This window comes from Amblyraja radiata, chromosome 1 (assembly GCF_010909765.2).
Source record: "Amblyraja radiata isolate CabotCenter1 chromosome 1, sAmbRad1.1.pri, whole genome shotgun sequence".
NCBI classification, from domain to species: domain Eukaryota; kingdom Metazoa; phylum Chordata; class Chondrichthyes; order Rajiformes; family Rajidae; genus Amblyraja; species Amblyraja radiata.
Window position 1 is genome coordinate 112,411,315 of NC_045956.1, and position 22,220 is coordinate 112,433,534.

The following is a 22,220-nucleotide window of genomic DNA, read 5'->3' on the forward strand; positions in this document are numbered from 1 at the left end:
ACCAGTCATTGAAAGTAGGCATGCAGGTGCAGCAGGCAGTGAAGAAAGCAAATGGTATGTTAGCATTCATAGCAAAAGGATTTGAGTATAAGAGCAGGGAGGTTCTACTGCAGTTGTACAGGGTCTTGGTGAGACCACACCTGGAGTATTGCGTACAGTTTTGGTCTCCTAATCTGAGGAAATACATTCTTGCCATAGAGGGAGTACAGAGAAGGTTCACCAGACTGATTCCTGGGATGGCAGGACTTTCATATGAAGAAAGACTGGATAGACTCGGCTTGTACATGCTAGAATTTAGAAGAATGAGAGGGGATCTTATAGAAATTTACAAAATTCTTAAGGGGTTGGACTGGCTAGATGCAGGAAGATTATTCTCGATGTTGGGGAAGTCCAGAACTAGGGGTCACAGTTTACGGATAAGAGGGAAGTCTTTTAGGACCGAGATGAGAAAATCATTTTTTACACAGAGAGTGGTGAATCTGTGGAATTCTCTGCCAAAGAAGGTAGTTGAGGCCAGTTCATTTACTATATTTAAGGGGTAGATGTGGCCCTTGTGGCTAAAGGGATCAGGGGGTACGGAGAGAAGGCAGGGATGGGTTACTGAGTTGGATGATCAGCCATATTGAATGGCGGTGCAGGCTCGAAGGGCCGAATGGCCTACTCCTGCACCTATTTTCTATGTTTCTATGTTTCTATGTGCGGGGATCGCTGGTCGGTGCGGACTCGGTGGGCTGAAGGGCCTGTTTCCGCGCTGTATCTCTGAACTAAACTAAACTAAAAAATGAAACTAACATTTCCCTTGGTGTCCTATATCCTTTCACCACAAATCCAATGGAAGTGAATATGTTCGGAAATCCTGCACCAGGTCACCATCCTGGCTCAAGACTGAGAGGGAAGTCCCATCACAATGTTTGGGGCATCCAGCATGGCATGGGAATCCATCAATATCGTTGCTCCATGAACACAGAAGCATGGATCTCACCAGTTTCACTGCATGACTACTGTTGAGTCTGGATGGTTAAACTCACTATGTACTCACCCAGTAAATAATCACCTTGCAAGAGCAAAATACTTCAGAAAACAAAGTGAATGGAATAAAAGGTCTAGATTGAATATTATGTTATTAAGATCTCCAACAAAAATTAAAACCTGATGTGATTTTAAGAAATCAGAAATTTGTACTAAAGGTTCAGGAAATGCTAAGGAAGCCAGGCAGCATCTGTGAAGAGTATCGCAGAATTAACATTGTGTGGAGGAAAGAACTGCAGATGCTGGGTTAAATCTAAGGTAGACACAAAATGCTGGAGTAACTCAGCGGGACAGGCAGCATCTCTGGAGAGAAGGAATGGGTGACGTTTCGGGTCGAGACCCTTATTCAGACTCAAAGAAGACCCTTCTTCAGTCAGAAGCAGAATAACATTGCCCGTCCATAGCCTTTCATCAAAATAATTCTCAATTTCTCTCTTTGTAGATGCTACCTAACCTTTGGTGTGGTGGAGGACCACAAATATGATTTTTGAGTTTAATCCCTTGCCAATTGTTTCTGCATAATGTGAGCATAAATAATAGTGAGCGTCTTCAGACATAAAGTTGCTGCAACAATCACAATGGATCACATTGATCAACTGGGTACTGATCTCAAAAGAAGCAGCTATCTTAATGATAATTTCAACAAAAGAAGATTTAGATGCATTTTTGTTGCAAATCACATCTTTTTAATTGGTCGATATCAAATAATACTCTATTTTGTATTGCAGCGTCGTCAAAATGCTCTTTTACTCAATCTGGTGCTCTGTTTTGATATTTCTAATGTGCCATTTCTCTGTCAGGGCACATACAAATTGAAAACTATTCCTAATATTGAAATGAATAATGCGCAATGATTTCAATGGAAAAGCTGCATTAACAACAACAGGTTAAAAAAATGGCATAAAACTAGAGCAGTTAGAGCTATAAATATTGAAATTATTATTCTCAAAATATTATTTTAGTCATTGAATGATACAGCACAGAAACAGGCTCTTCTGCCCAACTTGACCTACCGACCAAGGTGCCTACCTGAGCTATTCCCATTTGCCTGTATTTGCCCCATATCCCTCTAACACCTTACTTTCCAAATGCCTTTAAAATTTTGCCCACTTCTATCACTTCCTCTAGCAGTTCATTCCTATTCACTCTCCAGTTCTGGGGAAATAGGATTGGGGAAATTAGAGAATGTTGTTTCTCTTGTCAGTTCAGTCAGCTTGCATGTTGTCAACACTCTAACTTGGAGCTGTCTGCCTTCACAATTAAGGTAGGTATCTCAAATACAATACAGACAATAAAATATTCCAGAAGCTGCAGACAATGCCAGCCATGGGAAGCCTGCTGCCCTGCACATAGTGTTTATTAAGTGACATTTGGATGAACACTAACAGCAATGCTACATGCAATAAGAGAAAATAAAAATATCTGAGGGTAATCTATCTGGAGACAACACAAAATGAAAAAAGCAGAGTTGTAATGTCATCGTCATCCTTGGAATATGTTCCCCTTCCTGACACCTATTTCTTTGTACACATCAACCAAGACAGCCTTTCTTAACATTTCAAAACATTGCTCGCAAAAAAGACAGCACAGAGCTGCTTGATAGGAATAGTAATATTCTGGTATAAAATGGGCACAATCCTCAGCTTCAGGAACTTTTATTTGTATAAATTTATGAGAACTGTATAAGGCATTAATACATTTACAGTCAGCAGGTTTGAAGCCATACATTTGAAACTTGGGTAATATTGGCTCAGTCAACACTTGCATTTCCCCTCATCTAAACTCACGTGGCTGGATCTTGCTGTCTCTCCATATTCCAAAGTCTAGAGGCATGGTCTTTCGTAGAGGCTTCCTCCTAAAACATTCCTGATAACTATTGACATTACTCAAAGCTGGGAGGCCCCTCAGTGTGGTCTCTAGTCTGAAGAAAGGTCATTACCCGAAACATCATCTCTCCTTTCCCTTCATTAAGTTATTTCAGCACTTTGTGCTTCACTTAATGTTCCAGCATCTGCAGTTTCTTGTCTCAAGTGGACACCCTCAGCTATAAAGCTGTAATTGATTGTAATGAGAGTTAACTGTGTCTACCATTACGAAATTTAAAAAAACCGATTACATTTAAAACAAAGAACATGAAAAAAGTGGTTAGTCAGTAATGCAACGAACACAAGTAATTAAACAAGACAACTTAAAATACAATAACTGAATGACCCTTTCCTTCTAAATATTTGTTTGACAATATTCATTGAACTTGAAGGGAGATGAAGGGAGGGGAGGGGAGGGAGGGGGGGGGGGAGTTGGGAACGTACATGAGGGGAGGGAATCTCATTGAAACCCACCAAATTATGCATAACCTAGATAAACCTCCTCTGGCAGCTTGTTCCACACACCCACCACACTTCGTGTGAAAATATTACCCTGCCTGTTCCTATTAAACCTTTCTCCCTTCATCTTAAACCTACGACTTCTCGATTCCCCTGCTCTGCGTATCTACACAATCTATTCCTCTCATGATTTTACACACCTTTATAAGATCACCCCTCATCCCACCCTCAAGTCCATTGCTTTGAACAGCACTCCGCAATTTTTGGCAAACATTTAATTGATTTCTGTTAACCAATATTACCTCTGATATGCTTGGCAATTAAAAAATGAACCATGGAAATCATTTAAGCACCTCTATGAGGATTAGGCCAGCTTCTTTCTCTCAACAAATTGTTGGGATCAAGACTATCCAAGATGAGTGCCCTGCTTATTCAGGTGTCTTGAGTTCACAAGGATGGCTCAGCATTTATCAGCAGGTTGGTGCAGGTAGAATAGAATAAATAGATACAGACATTTAAAAATGTGTCTCATAAAAGATTTTGTAGAAAAGAATCAGGCCGTATTCAGACAAAGACTTAGAAAAAGAAGCTGCATGCACAAACATTTCTTAATGTACTCATAATGTTACCATTAATGTATATTGATAAATTAGACTAGAAAATTTAGGAAATTGCCCCAAAACTACTGATAATGCGAAATGAAGAGGCAGGAGAAATAACTGGAAATATGTATAATTTCAGGATGGCAGAGAATTATTAGCTAAATTAAAAAACTTTTTCATTTTTTGTTTTTGCATTTTCATTGTTATTTTCTTTTCAGCGGTTTCAACAGCTGGTGTGCAATATCCATCATGGTTTAGTGTGTTATTGTTCATTTCCTTTGCTACTTTTGTGCAAAGGAGATAGCATTCTTTATCCTATTTAGTTAGTTGCGTTGAGCTGCATTAATGTTTCTGAAGAAAGGCATTGTGCTGAAAGCTCAATTTATTTTCTCTCGATGAATACGCTTGTCTTCTTGTTTAATTCCAGATTTTTAATTTTTTTTTTTTTAATTTCAAGTGAGAGCCTGTTTAGGAAATCAAGTCAAGTCAAGTTTATTTGTCACATACACATACAAGATGTGCAGTGAAATGAAAGTGGCAATGCCTACGGATTGTGCAAAAACTACAGAACAGAATAGAACAGAATCAGTATTTACATGTTAGAAAAAAAACAACATTTTTAAAAAGACACAACACAACAGTAAATTAATACAGTAAATTAGTCCCTGGTGAGATAAGAGTTTACAGTCCTGATTGCCTGTGGGAAGAAACTCCGTCTCATCCTTTCTGTTTTCACGGCATGACAGCGGAAGCATTTGCCTGACCGTAGCAGCTGGAACAGTCCATTGCTGGGGGTGGTAGGGGTCCCCCATACTGTTGCTGGCTCTAGATCTGCACCTTCTGATGTATAGGTCCTGCAGGGAGGGCGAGTGTAGTACCCATATTGCGTTCGGCCGAATGCACTACTCTCTGCAGAGCCTTCGTGTCCTGGGCAAAGCAGTTCCCAAACAAGATTGTGATGTTGCCGGACAAGATGCTTTCTACAGCCCCAGAGTAGAAGCACTGAAGGATCATCAGGGAGACTCTGAATTTCCTCAGCTGCCTGAGGTGGTAAAGGAACTGCCTTGCCTTACTCACCAGTGCGGCAGCGTGTGTTGTCCATGTCAGATCCTCTATCCTCTATGATGTGGACTCCCAGGTATTTAAAGCAGCTCACCCTATCCACAGTATCCCCATTTATCTCCAGTGGTGTGTACGTCCTCGGATGTTGTGCCCTTCTAAAGTCCACAATCAGCTTCTTAGTTTTTATGACATTCAAGAGGAGGCTGTTGTCCTGACACCAGAGTGCCAGATCAGCCATCTCCTTCCGGTAGACCTTCTCATTGTTATTGTAGATCAGGCCCACCACCACAGTGTCATCAGCAAACTTGATTATAGAGTTGGAGCTGAACCTAGCCACACAGTCATGTGTGTACAGGGAGTACAGTAGGGGGCTGAGGACGCAACCCTGGGGGGATCCTGTGTTCAAGGTGAGGGTGTTCGATGTATGTCTTCCCATCTTGACTACCTGGGGCCTGGCAATGAGAAAGTCCAGGACCCAGGCACACAGGGGAGTGTTAAGCCCCAGTTCCAGCAGCTTTTCAGCAATTCTGGTGGGGACTATCGTGTTGAAGGCTGAACTGAAGTCTATAAACAGCATCCTCACATAGCCCCCCTTCTGACTGTCAAGGTGAGAGAGAGCGATGCGCATCGTCCGTGGATCTGTTCGGATAGTATGCAAATTGTAGCGGGTCCATGCTGTGAGGGAGGAAGGCGCAGATGTGGTTCTTGATCAGCCTCTCGAAGCATTTCATGACTACCGAGGTGAGGGCCACTGGTCGGTAGTCATTCAAACAAGCTGGAGAGGCATTCTTTGGTACAGGTACAAATGCAAAGTCTTTCCACTCTTCTATATTATATTAGAATTGAATTTCATAACTGGAAGTTCTGGTTTTAAAGCTTGTGAATGAAAAATACCTATTTATCCTAACTTATTTTCCAAATGATCACTGGTCTTTCAAATAGCTGTGTATTAAGTGAAAATTGAAACAATTGGCATTCGATCGAAGAAAGATGACTACAAATATCCAAGGCAATCACTTACTTGAGCTCTTGTGAAGACTCAGCTCTGACATGAGGCGTTTCCACTGATTGTTCAAATACTACACCTTCTGAACCTGCGGAAGAAATGCAAGGGAAGCCATAAATACGCACCATCTAATGTAACATATGCTCTGGGTCAAAATTAATCTCAGCTAGAAACAATCATCTGTATTCTCATTTAATAAGATCAGTGTATCTGAACATCACTTAAATTATTAAGATACATCCTCTCATTTATTTTGTGGGCATTTCGGGGAAGGCCAGCATGGATTGACCTTGGCCAAATGCCCTTGAAAGGCTGGTGATCATGACATCTCCAGAAATGCTGCCTGACCAGCTGAGTTGCACCAGGATTTTGTGGCAATCTCACACAAATGATATGTTTGGTTCAGACTCATAAACAGACAAAACCCCACAGCACTTAGGTTGGTTATAAAACAAAATCTATAATGTGATAGAAACACTATCTTTGGACGGACATGATCAATGCCAAGCTCACAAATGCAGATACTAATGTTTCCTTAATTAGAATTTTATCAATACCAATTATTACAACATTTATATTTCAGAGGAAAGTATCAATTTACAGTAAATGCCCAGAAACAAACGAGCCTCTACTTGTGTTTTACATACTTAATTGAGTTTTTTGAAGAAGTGATAAAGGAGATTGGTGAAGGTAGGATGGTGGATGTTGTGTAGATGGAATTTAGTCAGGCTTTTGTTAATGTCTATCATGTGGGATCATCTTCATCTTGCGTATGGCGTGCACAGCCTAAAGTTGTACGACAACTTGTTCTATTTGATCTTATTTAATTGTACACGCCGGGTTGATTGCATTCGTCGAAACAGGGCGGACCACGAGAAAGTTGCAATCTCCCACCCCTATCATGTGGGATGATCCAGATTAAGATGTTGGGGATTCAAGATGCTGTGGCCATATGCATTCAGAATTGGCATATTCATAGAAGACAGAGGGTGGTGGTGGAAGATAGATATTCTGGCTTGAGGTCTGTGACGTGGAGTTCCGCAAGGATCTGTACTGGAAACTCTGTTGTTTGTGATATATATATATATATATATATATAATTGACATAGACGTTAATGTAGGTGAGTTGATGAGTAATTTTGCGGATGAAACCAAAATTGGAGGAATTACAGACAGTGAGGAATGCTGTCAGAAGATATAGCAATGATATAGATCAGCTGTAGAAATTGGCAGAGATATGGCAGATGGAAGTTAACCGAGCAAGTGTTAACCGAGCAAGTTATGAGGTGTTGCACTTTGGGAGTTTGAATATAAGGTGAGAGTATACAGTTAATGGCAAGACACTTAACACCATTGATGTACAGAGAGATCTTGGGGAGTCCAAATTCATAGCTCACTGAAGGTGGTAACCCAAGAAAATTGGGTGAAAAAGAATGCATATTGTATGCTTGTCTTCATAGCTAGGGTCATTTAATATAAGGGTCAGGAAGTCATGATGCAGCTCTATAGGACTTTGGTTAGGCCGCATTTGGAGTATTTCAGGCAGTTCTGATTGCCCCATTACAGGAAAGATGTGGAAGCTTTGGTGAGGGTGCAGAAGAGGTTTACAAGAATGCAGCCTGTATTCTGCTACAGGGAGAGTTTGGATAGACCTGGATAGTGTTATCTAGAACATCAGTGGTTCAAGGGAGATGCTAGAAGTTTATAAAATTATGAGGCATAAATAGGATGAAGTCAGAACTTTTTCCCCAGGATGGAAATATCCAACACTAGAGGAGAGAGGGAAAATGTTGAATGGAGATGTACGGGGCAAGTTTTTTTACACAGAGAGTAGTGGGGACCTGGAACGCCTGGCCATAGTTGGTGGAGGAGGCAGATATGATAGTGGCATTTAAGGGACCTTTAGATAGGCACATGGAAGTGCAGGGAATAGAAGGATAAGGATAATGTACAGGCAAATGAGATCAGTTTAACTTGGCATCATGTTCGGCACAAACATTGTGGGCCGAAAGGCTTATTCCTATGCTGTACTGTTCTATGTCAAGAAAGTAGTTGATGTAGCCTGGTCTATTATGGGTAGTAATCTCCCCACCATCAAAGGGATCTGCAGGAAGTGCTGCCTCGAAAAGCAGCTAACAACATCAAAGACCCACATTGCCCAGGCCACACTTTCATCTTGCTATTATCATTGGGGAGAAGGAGCCTGAAAACCTCCAAGTTCAAGAACAGCTTCTTCTCGGTAGTGGGGAAAATGCTAGTCAGTTATTAAAGATGGGATAGCAGCACATTGGAAAGTGGTGAAATCATTGGACAAAGTCAGCATGGATTTATGTACGGTAAATCATGTCTGACGAATCATAGAATTTTTTCGAGGATGTGACTAGTAGAGTGGATAAGGGAGAACCAGTGGATGTGTTATATCTGGACATTCAGAAGGCTTTTGACAAGGCCCCACATAAGAGATTAGTATGCAAACTTAAAGCACACGGTATTGGGGGTTCAGTATTGATGTGGATAGAGAACTGGCTGGCAGACATGAAGCAAAGAGTAGGAGTATGCGGGTCCTTTTCAGAATGGCAGGCAGTGACTAGTGGGGTACCGCAAGGTTCAGTGCTGGGACCCCAGGTATTTACAATACATATTAATGATTTGGACGAGGGAATTGAAGGCAACATCTCCAAGTTTGCAGATGACGAAGCTGGGGGACAGTGTTAGCTGTGAGGAGGATGCTAGGAGGCTGCAAGGTGACTTGGATAGGTTGGGTGAGTGGGCAAATGCATGGCAGATGCAGTATAATGTGGATAAATGTGAGGTTATCCACTTTGGTGGCAAGAACAGGAAAGTAGACTATTATCTGAATGGTGGCCGATTAGGAAATGGGGAGATGCAACGAGACCTGGGTGTCATAGTACACCAGTCATTGAAAGTAGGCATGCAGGTGCAGCAGGCAGTGAAGAAAGCGAATGGTATGTTAGCATTCATAGCAAAAGGATTTGAGTATATGAGCAGGGAGGTTCTACTGCAGTTGTACAGGGCCTTGGTAAGACCACACCTGGAGTATTGTGTACAGTTTTGGTCTCCTAATCTGAGGAAAGAAATTCTTGCCATAGAGGGAGTACAGAGAAGGTTCACCAGTGATTCCTGGGATGGCAGGACTTTCATATGAAGAAAGACTGGATAGACTCGGCTTGTACGCGCTGGAATTTAGAAGATTGAGTGGGGATCTTGTAGAAACTTACAAAATTCTTAAGGCGTTGTCTATTGTCTAATGGGCCTGAAAGCAGCAGCAAATAATAATCTCACTGTTTCCTTGCTGGTCCACATGACAATTAAACACTTTTGACTGTTGACTCTCCTATCTCTTGATCTTCCCTGGATCCATTAATTACAGCACCCACCATAATGTTTGGGACAAAGACCCATCATTTATTTATTTGCTTCTGTACTCCACAATTTAAAAATTGAACGTGGTTAAAGTGCACATTGTCAGATTTTAATAAAGGTCATTTTTATACATTTTGGTTTCACCATGTAGAAATTACAGCAGTGTTTATACATAGTCCCCCCCATTTCAGGGCACCATAATGTTTGGGACACAGCAATGTCATGTAAATAAAAGTAGTCATGTTTAGTATTTTGTTGCATATCCTTTGCATGCAATGACTGCTTGAAGTCTGCGATTCATGAACATCATCAGTTGCTGGGTGTCTTCTCTGCCAGGCCTGTATTGCAGCCATCTTAACTTTTGCTTGTTTTGGGGGCCAGTCCCCTTCAGCTTTCTCTTCAGCATATAAAAAGCATGCTCAATTGGGTTCAGATCATGTGATTGACGGCCACTCAAGAATTGACCATTTTTTCGCTTTGAAAAACTCTTTGTTGCTTTAGCGCTATGTTTGCGATCATTGTCTTGCTGTAGAATGAACTGCCGGCCAATGAGTTTTGAGGCATTTGTTTGAACTTGAGCAGATAGGATGTGTCTATACATTTCAGAATTCATTGTGCTACTACCCTCAGCAGTTGTATCATCAATGAAGATAAGTGAGCCAATACCTTCTGCACCCATACATGCCCAGGCCATAACACCCCCACCACCGTGATTCACAGATGAGGTGGTATGCTTTGGATCTTGGGCTGTTCCTTCTCCCTTCCATACTTTGCTCTTGCCATCATTCTGATATGTTAATCTTCATCTCATCTGTCAACAAGACCTTTTTCCAGAACAGAGGTTGCTCTTTTAAGTACTTCTTGGCAAACTGTAAGCCGGCTATCTTATTTTTGCAGCTAAGTTTGCATCTTGCAGTGTAGCCTCTGTATTTCTGTTCATGAAGTCTTCTGCGGACAATGGTCATTGACAAATCCACACCTGACTCATGATGAGTGTTTCTGACTGTCAGACAGGTGTTTGGGTTTTTTTTCTTTATTATAGAGATAATTATTTTGTCATCAGCTGTGGAGGTTTTCCTTGGCCTGCCAGTCCCTTTGCGATTAGAAAGCTCACCAGTGCTCTCTTTCTTCTTAACAATGTTCCAAACAGTTGATTTTGGTAAGCCTAATGTTTGGTGGTTGTCCCAACAGTTTTATTCTTGTTCCTCAGTCTCATAATGGCTTGTTTGACTTTCATTGGCACAACTTTTGTCCTCATGTTGATAAACAGCAATAAATGTTTCCAAAGGTGATGGAAAGACTGGAGGAAAGACTAGGCGCTGAGAGCTCTCTTATACCTGCATTAAGGAAGCAATTAAACACACCTGAGCAATTACAAACGCCTGTGAAGTCATGTGTCCCAAACATTATGGTGCCCTGAAATGGGGGGGGGGGGGGGGGGGGGGGGGACTATGTATAAACACAGCTGTAATTTCTACATGGTGAAACCAAAATGTATAAAAATACCCTTTAATGAAATCTGACAATGTGCACTATAACCACATGTGATATTTTCTATTACAAATCTCAAATTGTGGAGTACAGAGGCAAATAAATTAATGATGGGTCTTTGTCCCAAACATTATGGAGGGCCCTGTATATGCCAGCTCTTGTCCCACCCCTTACCATAACTCTTTCTACCAGCTATCTCCCGTCTACACCAGTCAGGAAGAAGAGCCCTAAGTTGAAACAGCATCTGTCTATTTCCCACCACTGCTTCTGCCTGACTCACTGAGTTCCTCAAACAGTTTTTTTTTGGCTCAAAATTTCAGAACCTGCTGACTCCAGTGTCTCCATTTAATGTTCAAATGCATATTTGCTGCTCAATTTTAGTCAATATTAATGAAATCAATGCATCTTCTCTTATGAGAATAGGTCATATGGGAATTGTATAAATAAATGTCTCCATTAAAAGGACTGGGTTTAATGATAATGATAAGTCAGTAAATGTCAAACCACCACTGGATTCTATGGGGCACTGTTGCACAAAGTTTAATTATTATGGCTACCTATCAGTTGTCCCATGTAAAATGCTAATGGCCACATGATACCAGAATAAAAGTCTGCCTCATCACATTAGTGAAATAAACAAATCCATAAGGTTAATTTTGAGAAGTTAAATTCTGCACCCAGTAGTCCCATAGCTCCTTGTTGTAAACAAGCTACTTTGAAAATTATTTTAAAAAATCCTGCATGCATATATTTGGACAAGATTTTGCAGTGGGAACTCTTGTGACCACAGTGCACTGACCATGTAGAAAACAAGGCTAGGCCTTGTCAATAGACCGAGCTATTTCACCATCAGGCAACTGACCAAGTCTCTGCCAATCACTCACCCAATAGTTAAACTTCACCCCAGTTCGTACCCATTTCACTCCAAATCAGCAGGTGTGTTTATCTCCGGTCCTCCTCCATTTAGTATTTTGAAGGATATCAATAATAAGCACATACTCTCACAAAGAGGGTATCAACTAAACATCTTGTTTGAATGGTAATTAAGTGATTCACACTGAAATTCATGTACTGTTTCTCAACAAGTAAACTGACAAGTACACATGAACCAAACAGCTCAGTCAATGACAAATCAATAGAGCATCTAACTTATCCCTAATGGTGAAACTGTCAGCAACAAGATATTGTAAGAAAATATAGTGAAAACAATTTCAGATTACGCACACTGTTAACTAAACTGTTGTACCTTACTATAATGAACACAAGAAAAAAAAAAGACAACCAGTAATAGTTTAGATACTTTTACATAGTTCTCACAGAATATTGTTTGAAATATTTATTAATTAGGAAGGGGAAAAAAAGATTAACAATGGAACACTATTGGATTTCATTGATTGTTAAATGGCACTTATTGTACTAAATCAGCTAAACCTCTATCAGGGTTTCCAGAGGAATTCACTGACCATCACCTCCTTCTCTCTGAGCAGGTTGTTTCTGTACGTTGAGGAATGGAAGAAAGAGATAAGCAAGGAGGCAAACACTACTATAATAGTCCAAAGGCAAAGCACAAATATACTGAAAAGAGAAGCCAGATGTACTTCGCATCAGGCTCCTCAGTTTTATGCCAGGATTGTCCAACAAACCATGACACCATTCATTTGACCCTTATTGACCCTTATTGACCCTTCGTTAAAGATGGCTAAACGTTCTTGTTTTACTTATTTCAATTCCTCTCTATCATTGTAAAGTGTTTTATTAACAAATCTAAACACTGTTTAATATTCTCTGCCCAATAGAGTTATTAAAGCGGTTCCAATGGGCTTTGGCGCCGTGGCACTCTGGGGATAGAGCTTCTTTATCCGTACCCCGAGGCCCACTCACAGTACTGAGCCTACTCTTGTCAGATATCCAGATGCCTCTGGCATACGCAGGCTCAGCTCGGATGGCCCACTGTGTCGGGAACAGATTGCTGTGAGCGGATGGGCAGGCACAATGGGTGGTAGGTTTAGCAAGCAGGCCAGATCCAGTCTGATCTGATCAAGCAATAGCTGCACGATAACTGCACGGTTGATTTTGATGCTTCAAATTCCATGAAGTGAAAGGAATTAAACCACCCAGGGACACAACATAAATCTCCTGAATTATTTAAGGAAACATGAAATCTAATGTTATTCTGTGCAATGCTATCTGAATGAATGTGATGCATTAAAATAAATGCATTATTACATGAAGTAAATTCATGAAGATATTTTATAAAGATCTTCTAGCTTGTAATCTCAAACATTTAGCACCCATCCTTTTGCACTTGCCATCACTTTTATTAAGCAGAAATTTAACAGTCAATTTATCAAAATTCCAGATGCCACTGCACTTGATAAATTGGAAGAAACAGGGTACTCATTTATACTCATCCCTGTTCAATTGATTCTATGTAATTCTACAGCAATCCAACATCCTCCATAAGAAAAAAGTATGTTCCAAAGTTTCTGTATGATTGTGCTGTGGTTAGGAAGATGATGTGAATGTTTTTCCACAGTTATCTATCCACCGATATATTCGAGTTTCACTGCACCTTAATTGATGGATTAAATTAATAGACAATAAACAGACCTTCGAACCTTTGAACTTCTCTGGTGAAACAGCAATTAGGTATCTGTCTCTGCATGCTCAACTTCCACTTTTCAGTTGTACAATGTCTAACTTCGGCCAATTTTCCATGAAATGGAGATAAATTATGTATCTTTTGCATTGATTTAAATCCAACATAAATCCTCCAGTGATGGATGTTTGGACTGGATAAACTCCAAGAAGTTTACTGAAAAAGTAAGCTTACATCTATTTAGAAATTTTTCTGTTGATGAATAATAGCCAAGCTGACTTCCAAATGGAACCTTGGGAGGGTTGGGTGAATATTATCAGGGACTGCATTTCTTCTAACTTTACCCCTTAAGTTGTAAAGCCCCTAATGTGACAGGTTGGACAGTCTTAGCTAGAAAAACAAAACAGTAGGGAGCTTGACAGCGTTCCTTATTAGTCAGCAAAATTTTTATATTCAATTCATTCAATTCAATTCAATTCAACTTTAATGTCATTGCACAAATACTGAGTATGGGTACAACGAAATGCAGTTTTGCATCAGTCCGTAGTAGTAGTGCATATAGAAATTTAAAAAAAAAGAAGATACAGAATAATCAAAAATACAGAATAATTAAACAATGGGGACGGAGGGACCGGAGAAATCTATCGGCGGGACTCCGAGTTCAGCAATGTGATGGTATAATTGTAGAAGCTGTTCCTCATCCTACTGGTACGAGACCTGAGGCTCCTGTACCGCCTCCCTGATTGGAGGAGGGCAAACAGTCCATGGTTGGGGTGGGAGGGGTCTTTAATGATCTTCCCAGCCCGTCTCAGACACCGTTTTCAGTGGAGGGCATCCATGGCAGGGAGCGGGGCACCGATGATGTGCTGCGCAGTTTTCACCACCCGTTGTAGTGCCTTCCTGTCCGCAACAGTGCAGCTGCTGTACCATACTGTGAAGCAGGTGGTCAGGATGCTCTCGATGGTACAGCGGTAGAAGTTGGTCAGGATCTGGGGGGACAGGTGGGCTTTCTTGAGCCTCCTCAGGAAGTAAAGGCACTGCTGTGCCTTTTTGATCAGCTTGGAGGTGTTGAGGGACCAGGACAAATCCTCCGAGATGTGTACCCCGAGGAATTTGTAGTTGGAGACGCGCTCCACCTCAGTCCCGTTTATATGGATGGGGGTATGACTGCCTCCTCTGACCTTCCTGAAGTCGACAATAATTTCCTTCGTCTTCTTGGAGTTGAGGACGAGGTTATTGTTGGCACACCAGGTTGTCAGGTGCTGGACCTCCTCTCTGTAGGCTGACTCATCGTTGTCACTGATCAGTCCTACCACCGTGGTGTCGTCAGCAAACTTAATGATGGCGTTGGATCCGTACTTAGGGATGCAGTCGTGGGTGAAGAGGGAGTAGAGGAGAGGGCTGAGCACACTGGGCAGACTTGGACCCCCAACCCACAGCTTTGCAAATCAACATCTAGTTCTCTGAATGCAATGGGATCCAATAGTGAGAAAAGAATGGGTGACGTTATCGGGTCGAGACCCTTTTTAAAACAGTGGGAAGCCCAGAAATTGGAGAGAAGGGAGCCGGTGATGACAGACGCGAGGAGCAAGGACGGTAGGAGAGTGAACGGGGTCTGGCCTTATGTGCTCTCAAGGTTGTCTGTGGGAGGCGCTCCCAGGGTACAAAGGTAGACAGATGACAAGAAGGACGTTGGTGTGCTGAACGATCCAGGCATCCAAGGAGCGCAATGGCTGGAGGCCCTGCAGCAGCCTGGTGCTCATGTGGATCAGGCGCTGCTCATAAGACCTGAAGCATGGACTGGACTTTGAAAACGGTGCCAATACTTGGCGAACCTTTGCATGCAGTCACAGTGGATTATTTCTGTACACTTTGCTAATCTCGGATTGAGGTAAGGTATGGCAATACTTTACTGAACTGTATGTGAAAAAAAGAATTTCACTGTACATTCGCAAATGTGACAATAAAGCACCATTGATCATCGAACGTGTTCAATATCAATAACAATAAAAATGAGCAGATGTGAAGAAGAAGCCATGGAGCAATGTTAACTCAGGTCGATACAGACATGATGACCTGAATGGTTTTCATCTATTCTGTACTGTTCTATTGTTATCTTTAAAAGATTCATAAATGGAACTTTATTTTATGAGATGCTTCAGCGGTGACCACAGAAGCACAATCTGAATTTTCGCAGTTGAAAAAAATTCCAATTTTTTTCTGAAATAATTTTGCCCGCTGACATCACCGTGTTGCTTCCACCTCGAATAATTTTTTCATATTTGGAATTTTCAAAGAAGTATCAGTTTGAATTTATGCATCTTTCCCAACATCTAGATTAAAGCAAATGTCCGAGCACTACCTTAAAAAATAAGGATAATTCCATTACTGAAAATATACAGGAATAATATGGAAAAGTAATATAATTATTAGCTAACATTCAGGTGACATGTCAACTCAAGGTTCCTTTCTCGTTTCAAGAGCATTTGCAGGAAACTTATCCTAATATATTTCAACAGAGGCACATTTAAAATTCACAGAACAGGACATACTCTGAATTAAAAAAAAGGATGCTTATTATTATAATTCTCATGGTTATTTTCCAATCTCTGTAATTAGAAGATATCAATTATTTCTAACAGTTATAATCATTATTCTGAAATTCTCAATTAATCATAAGTTTCAATGTTTTATAACAATAATGGTGGCATAGCAGCGCGGCTGGTTGAGATACACTCTCACAGCGCCAGAGAACTTGGTTCGATCTTGAACTTGGTTGTTGTCTGTGTTGATTTTACATGTGTAGAAAAGAGCTGCAGATGCTGGTTTAAATCAAAGGTCGACACAAAATGCTGGAGTGACTCAGCAGGACAGACATCATCTCTGGAGAGAAGGAATGGGTGACGTTTCGGGTCGAGACCCTTCTTCAGACTGAACAAGAGGAATCGAGTATAGGAGCAAAGAGGTCCTTCTGCAGTTGTACAGGGCCCTAGTGAGACCACACCTGGAGTATTGTGTGCAGTTTTGGTCCCCTAATTTGAGGAAGGACATTCTTGCTATTGAGGGAATGCAGCGTAGGTTTACAAGGTTAATTCCCGGGATGGCGGGACTGTCATATGCTGAGAGAATGGAGCAGCTGGGCTTGTACACTCTGGAGTTTAGAAGGATGAGAGGGTATCTCATTGAAACATAAGATTGTTAAGGGCTTGGACACACTAGAAGCAGGAAACATGTTCCCGATGTTGGGGGAGTCCAGAATCAGGGGCCACAGTTTAAGAATAAGGAGTAAGCCATTTAGAACAGAGACGAGGAAACACTTTTTCTCACAGAGAGTGGTGAGTCTGTGGAATTCTCTGCCTCAGAGGACTGTGGAGGCAGGTTCTCTGGATACTTTCAAGAGAGAGCTAGATGGGGCTGTTAAAAATAGCGGAGTCAGGGGATATGGGGAGAAGGCAGGAATGGGGTACTGATTAGGAATGATCAGCCATGATCACATTGAATGGCGGTGGTGGCTCGAAGGGCCAAATGGCCTACTCCTGCACCTATTGTCTATTCTATTGTTGCTCCGTAACGTCACCCATTCCTTCTCTCCAGAGATGCTTCCTGTCCCGCTGAGTTACTCCAGCATTTTGTGTCTACTTTGAATTTACATGTTCACCCTATGTGGATTTACTCCGAGTGCTCTAGTTTCCTCCAATCTCCCAAGGAAATAGGGTTTGTTGGCCTTTGTAAATTGCCTCTAGTGTGTAGGGACAGAATGTGAATGTTGGATAACAAAGAACTAGTGTGAATTGTTGATCGATGTACAGTGGGCCGAAGGGCCTGTTTCTATGCTGTACCTGTCAATCAATCAATCTGTCAATCAATCACTTAATCAGTCAATTAATGTCAATCGTTAGCAAGTGTGGACTTATTTACAGAAATCAGGAAGTGATTACATCAAACAACTTCGTAACATTTGCAAAACTGTACAATAAAGCCCCTGTCTCACAACGCGAGTTTACCCAAGAGCTCTCCCGAGTTTAAAAAAAATCGAACTCGTGGTAAGTACGTAGAATGTACGTAGCAGGTACGTCGGTGCTCGTGGATGTCTCGTAGCGGCTCGTAATGCTAACGGCAGGTACTCAGGAAATGCGGAAACTCATGAAGTTTTTTAAACAGTGTGAAAAATTTCCAAGAGTAAAACAACACTCGTGATGAAGAACCACAAAGTTGATTTTCTTTAAACTCGGGAGAGCTCTTGGGTAAACTCGCATCGTGGGACAGGGGCTTAAGTTAGCAGTAAATATTTCTGAATTATAGGTTTAGGTAAGTGATGCAATAAATCATCATTCCATTTATGCACAACCAAATTTTGAAAGACTATGCTTTCCTTATGCTAAATAAAAATGCCGATAAATATATCAATTATTTTTTGAATTTGCACTACATTTGTATTATCTGCCTGTTCGAGAACTTCATACCAAATCAATGTGTGAAAATATTATCAGCAATTAATAATTGTTTTTACTCAAAACATAATTTTATTTGGAGACCCCAGACTGCAAATGCTGGAATCTGGACCAATAAACAAACAGCTGCCTGACCCGCTGAGTTGTTGCAGCACTGTCTGCCTTCAAAGGATTTCAAATTATATTTAACAATTTGTGAATCTTCTTCTTAGGATCAGGGGGACTGCTAATCCAGTTTTGTGGATTCTGAGTCAATGTGGAAACTGCAGACTCTTCCATAGACAGAGAGGTGGTGTTTGAAAGGTCAGCTTGGTGTGGAGTTTGTCTCACAATACACATCTTTTGTCATTCTTGCTTGACCTCTCTGCACTCTTGAAGCACAGTCTTGTGGTTATTAAAAATGTAAAACCATAAATCATACAAAATCATAACTATCACTGCATCTCCACTGCAGTTGTAGGCCAGGTATCCGCACATCCTAGAATATGTTTCTCCATCGGCTTGGTCATTTCTGCTCATGACATAGGTTGGAACAGTTTGTTTGTTTCAGGCTCTGGTGATGATGTGATATCTGACAATAGCTGGCAATTATAGCTGACAAGTGCAATTAGAAAACTGGATACTGCGAATAGCTTCTGATCATCTTGATAGTTTAATTGTTCATATCCCTTTGTTATCACCTATTCCACTGTCAACAATGGACCATTGAGGGCTCCACCTTTCCCGAGTCATCAGTGCAAGCTCTGATTTGTTCTGTACCTCTTCATACTAGTTTCCCTCTCCCCTGACTCTATGTCTGCGGTAGGGTCTCAACCCAAAACGTCACCAATTCCTTTTCTCCAGAGATGCAGTCTGACCCGTTGGATTACTCCAGCAGTTTGTCCATCTACTGGGAATGTCTGTCTGGGGGAGGATACTGACATTGATACACTAATCCTGGTTCAGTGCATTTGGATGCTTCTGCTGAGAGAACATTGGTGTCATCTTTCCAGTGTCTTGAGTTGCCTACAGTCTGGAGTCTATGTGTCAGAAGCCTCTGAAAGGGTTGGGATTATTGTTGTCTGATAGACCATGAATTAAAAGCCAAGGTCTTGATCTTCATTATCCCTTTTCCTAAATCGATCAAACACTGTGTTTCTAAATTGACGGCAATAGTGAATTTCATCGTCAATGGCTGCCCTCTCTGAAAGTTGGCCACCAAGATGTGTTTTACCATGATGTGCGGTTCAGTGTCACAGCAACTATCACTATTGCCTGAGAGCTGTTAGATTGATGCTGACCTTAAGTGCTGTTTTTATGGAGTCTGCACATTCTCTGTCGCTCTCTTAGCTTTGCTTAGATACCTCTGCTTCCTCCTTCATGAAAAAAATATGTGCTGGCAGATTAATTGGCCACTAAATTATCCCTTAGTATAGATTAATGGCCAAAATAATCAAATGGGAGCCAATGGACACACGAGAGAGAGAACATGTTGGAGAAGTTCAGGGAATTAAGGAGAGGGGGAATTGCTCTCCTGTCAGCTGTCATGGACCTGGTGGGCTGACTAACTTCCTTCTGCATCACTATTTATCTGTATTTGAAGCAAAGATTGCTGGTCAAATGATAAAAAGTGCAATTACCAATATATATGGAATGTAAACATTGTAAGGTCAGAGGGGAAAGATTTCATGGGAACCTGAGACACAATTTTTTACATGGAGATAGTGAGTATATGGACCGAGATGCCAGACGAGGTAATTGATGCAGGGACTATAAAAACATTTTAATGACATTTGGACAGGTACACGGATAGGAAAGATTTAGAGGGATATGAGCTAAACACGGGCAGGTGGGGCTGATTTAGATGGGGCAACTTGGTCGTCGGGGGCAAGTTGGGCCGAAGGGTGGGTGTCCGTACTGCATATCTGACAGACTAATTTGTACTTTGCCAAACACAGATTAAACAGACATGAACAACAACTACTGAGATATTCTTTTTAAAGATTTCTAGGTAACCACTCTCTTGAGAATTATTCTTATCAATCACAAGAGAGATTGGGTCAAGCGTGATTCCACATGAATAGGAGTTTGAGTGTCTGCTGTTTATATCCTTCAACTGAAGCCGCTTGAGTTTACACAAAATACACACTGTGTGATAAATATGGAGATTCCCTGTAAAGGCTACTTGTCAGCAAGCCAACTCTAATTATTGAATTCAGGCTCTGCATTGTGGTTCAGTTAATGAAGTTGATGCTAACTGCAACTAGTGACTCTCTACATTCCTTCATAAGGAGGCATGAGAAATTGAAGTGATCCAACAACCACAGGTACAATGGTTGAGGACAAACCACACTAAAACGCTGTAACATTTATTATATTTAATTTGTAAATAACCATATCCTTAAATACGCTTAGAATGGAATGGAATTTTGGAAAGTTTTATCAAAAATTAAAATAGGAAAGCGTTGAAAATGAAAAGCCTATTAACTCAACCATTGATGTTTCAATCAGAATTAATTCTAAAAAGGGAAATGATAATGGGCAAGTTTCATTGTTTAAGTAAATGTTTTTAAGTTTTAATTTTTAGTTTTAAATTGTGTGTTTTATATTAACTTTGATTTCTTTTCAGTTTTGTTAAATAAATATTTTTTAATTATTTGGAGACATAGAATCATACAGCACAGAAAGCAGGCCCTTCGGCCCAATTTGCCCATGCCGACCAAGATGCCCCATCTACACTAGTCCCATCTGCCATAAATGACCCATAGCCCTCTAACCCTATCCTATTCATGTATCCCGTCCAAATGTATTTTAAATGTTGTTATGGTACCTACCTCAACTACCCCCATTGGCAGCTTGTTCCATATATCCACTACACTGTGAAAAAGTTGCCCCTCAGGGACTTCCTAAAATACAACACTTCTCACATCAGCATTAAACTCCATTAACTATTCCTCAGCCCCCTTGCCCAAATGGTCAATATCCTGCTGTAAATTTTGATAACCATCTTTGCTCTCTACAATACCACCCACTTTAGTGTCATCTAAAAACTTAGTAATCTTGCTTTCTACATTCTCATCCAAATCATTGATGTGAACTTCAATTTACTTGAATTTTATTAGTTTTCAAATGCTGATAATTGTCAGAGATTTTCAGGAAACAATTAAAAATATCTATGCTCTTGACAGGCACCAAAGTCTCTAGCTTTGCCTTTCATCGAAGCCTGTTGGGGCACTCAGGAAGGCAGACCCTCAGAACAACCCAAAGCGTAGTCACTATTCAACGCTCGTCATCCAACGGGTAACTGTGGACATGCAGGAAACACAGGCATTTATCACTGGTTTGGTTAATTTTTTTAGTTTAGAGATACAACGCAGAAACAAGACCTTCGGCCCACCGAGTCCGCGCCGACCAGCAATACACGCACATTAACACTAACCTACACACACTAGGGACAATTTTACATTTATACCAAGTCAATTAACCTACAAACCTGTACATCTTTGGAGTGTGGGAGGAAACCGAAGATCTCGGAGAAAACCCACGCAGGTCACGGGGAGAATGTACAAACTCCGTACTGATAGCAACCGTAGTCAGGATCGGACCCAGGTGTCTGGTGCTGTAAGGCAGCAACTCTACTGCTACACCACTATGCTGCTCTATTACTTACAATCATTATTTGGTATAACTTTAAAAGCTGCATGTTTGCTCTTCAAAATTATTAGAATACTGATGGCTGGGAACCATGAATAATGAGACTAGGCAATGTGCTGGATACAGCTCAATGCATCCCAAAACAATAAAAATAAATAAACAATAAAAATAAATAAATGACCAAATTCATGATTAGTACGGGTGTCAATCGTTATGAGAAGAAGGCAGGAGAATAGGTTTGAGAGGGAAAGATAGATCAGCCATGATTGAATGGCGGAGTAGACTAGATGGGCCGAATGGCCGAATTCTGGTCCTATAACTGATGAATATAAACGTATGAAGAAAAGCGAAGAGATAACAGGCAAACGGCTAAACATTTCCCCCCTATATAAAGTTAACATAAAACGATGATAAAATATTCTGGCTCACAAGATAAGGGCATATCAGGTCAATCCTTAGTGGAAAAACTGCATTTTGCTTGTAGAAAAAACATACATTTGTAATTTTTATGCAAAGAAAACAATTAATGGAAATCTTTGCTAATGATCAGTTGTCCTGCGTTGCTGATAGTAAAAGAATCAATTCTTCAGATTTATTTTAAATAGGCACATGGAAGTGCAGGGAATAGAGGGACATCAA

The 22,220-nt window shown here is 40.9% G+C and overlaps 1 protein-coding gene across 1 annotated transcript in view; it reads right to left on the reverse strand.

The window, feature by feature from the left end:
• sgcz (sarcoglycan zeta) overlaps positions 1 to 22,220 on the reverse strand; it is a 220,120-nt gene that overhangs the window by 47,398 nt on the left and 150,502 nt on the right. The window contains exon 5 of the mRNA XM_033034510.1: positions 6,039 to 6,111. Coding sequence (XP_032890401.1) covers positions 6,039 to 6,111 — 73 coding nt within the window. The remainder of the gene's footprint in view (positions 1 to 6,038; positions 6,112 to 22,220) is intronic.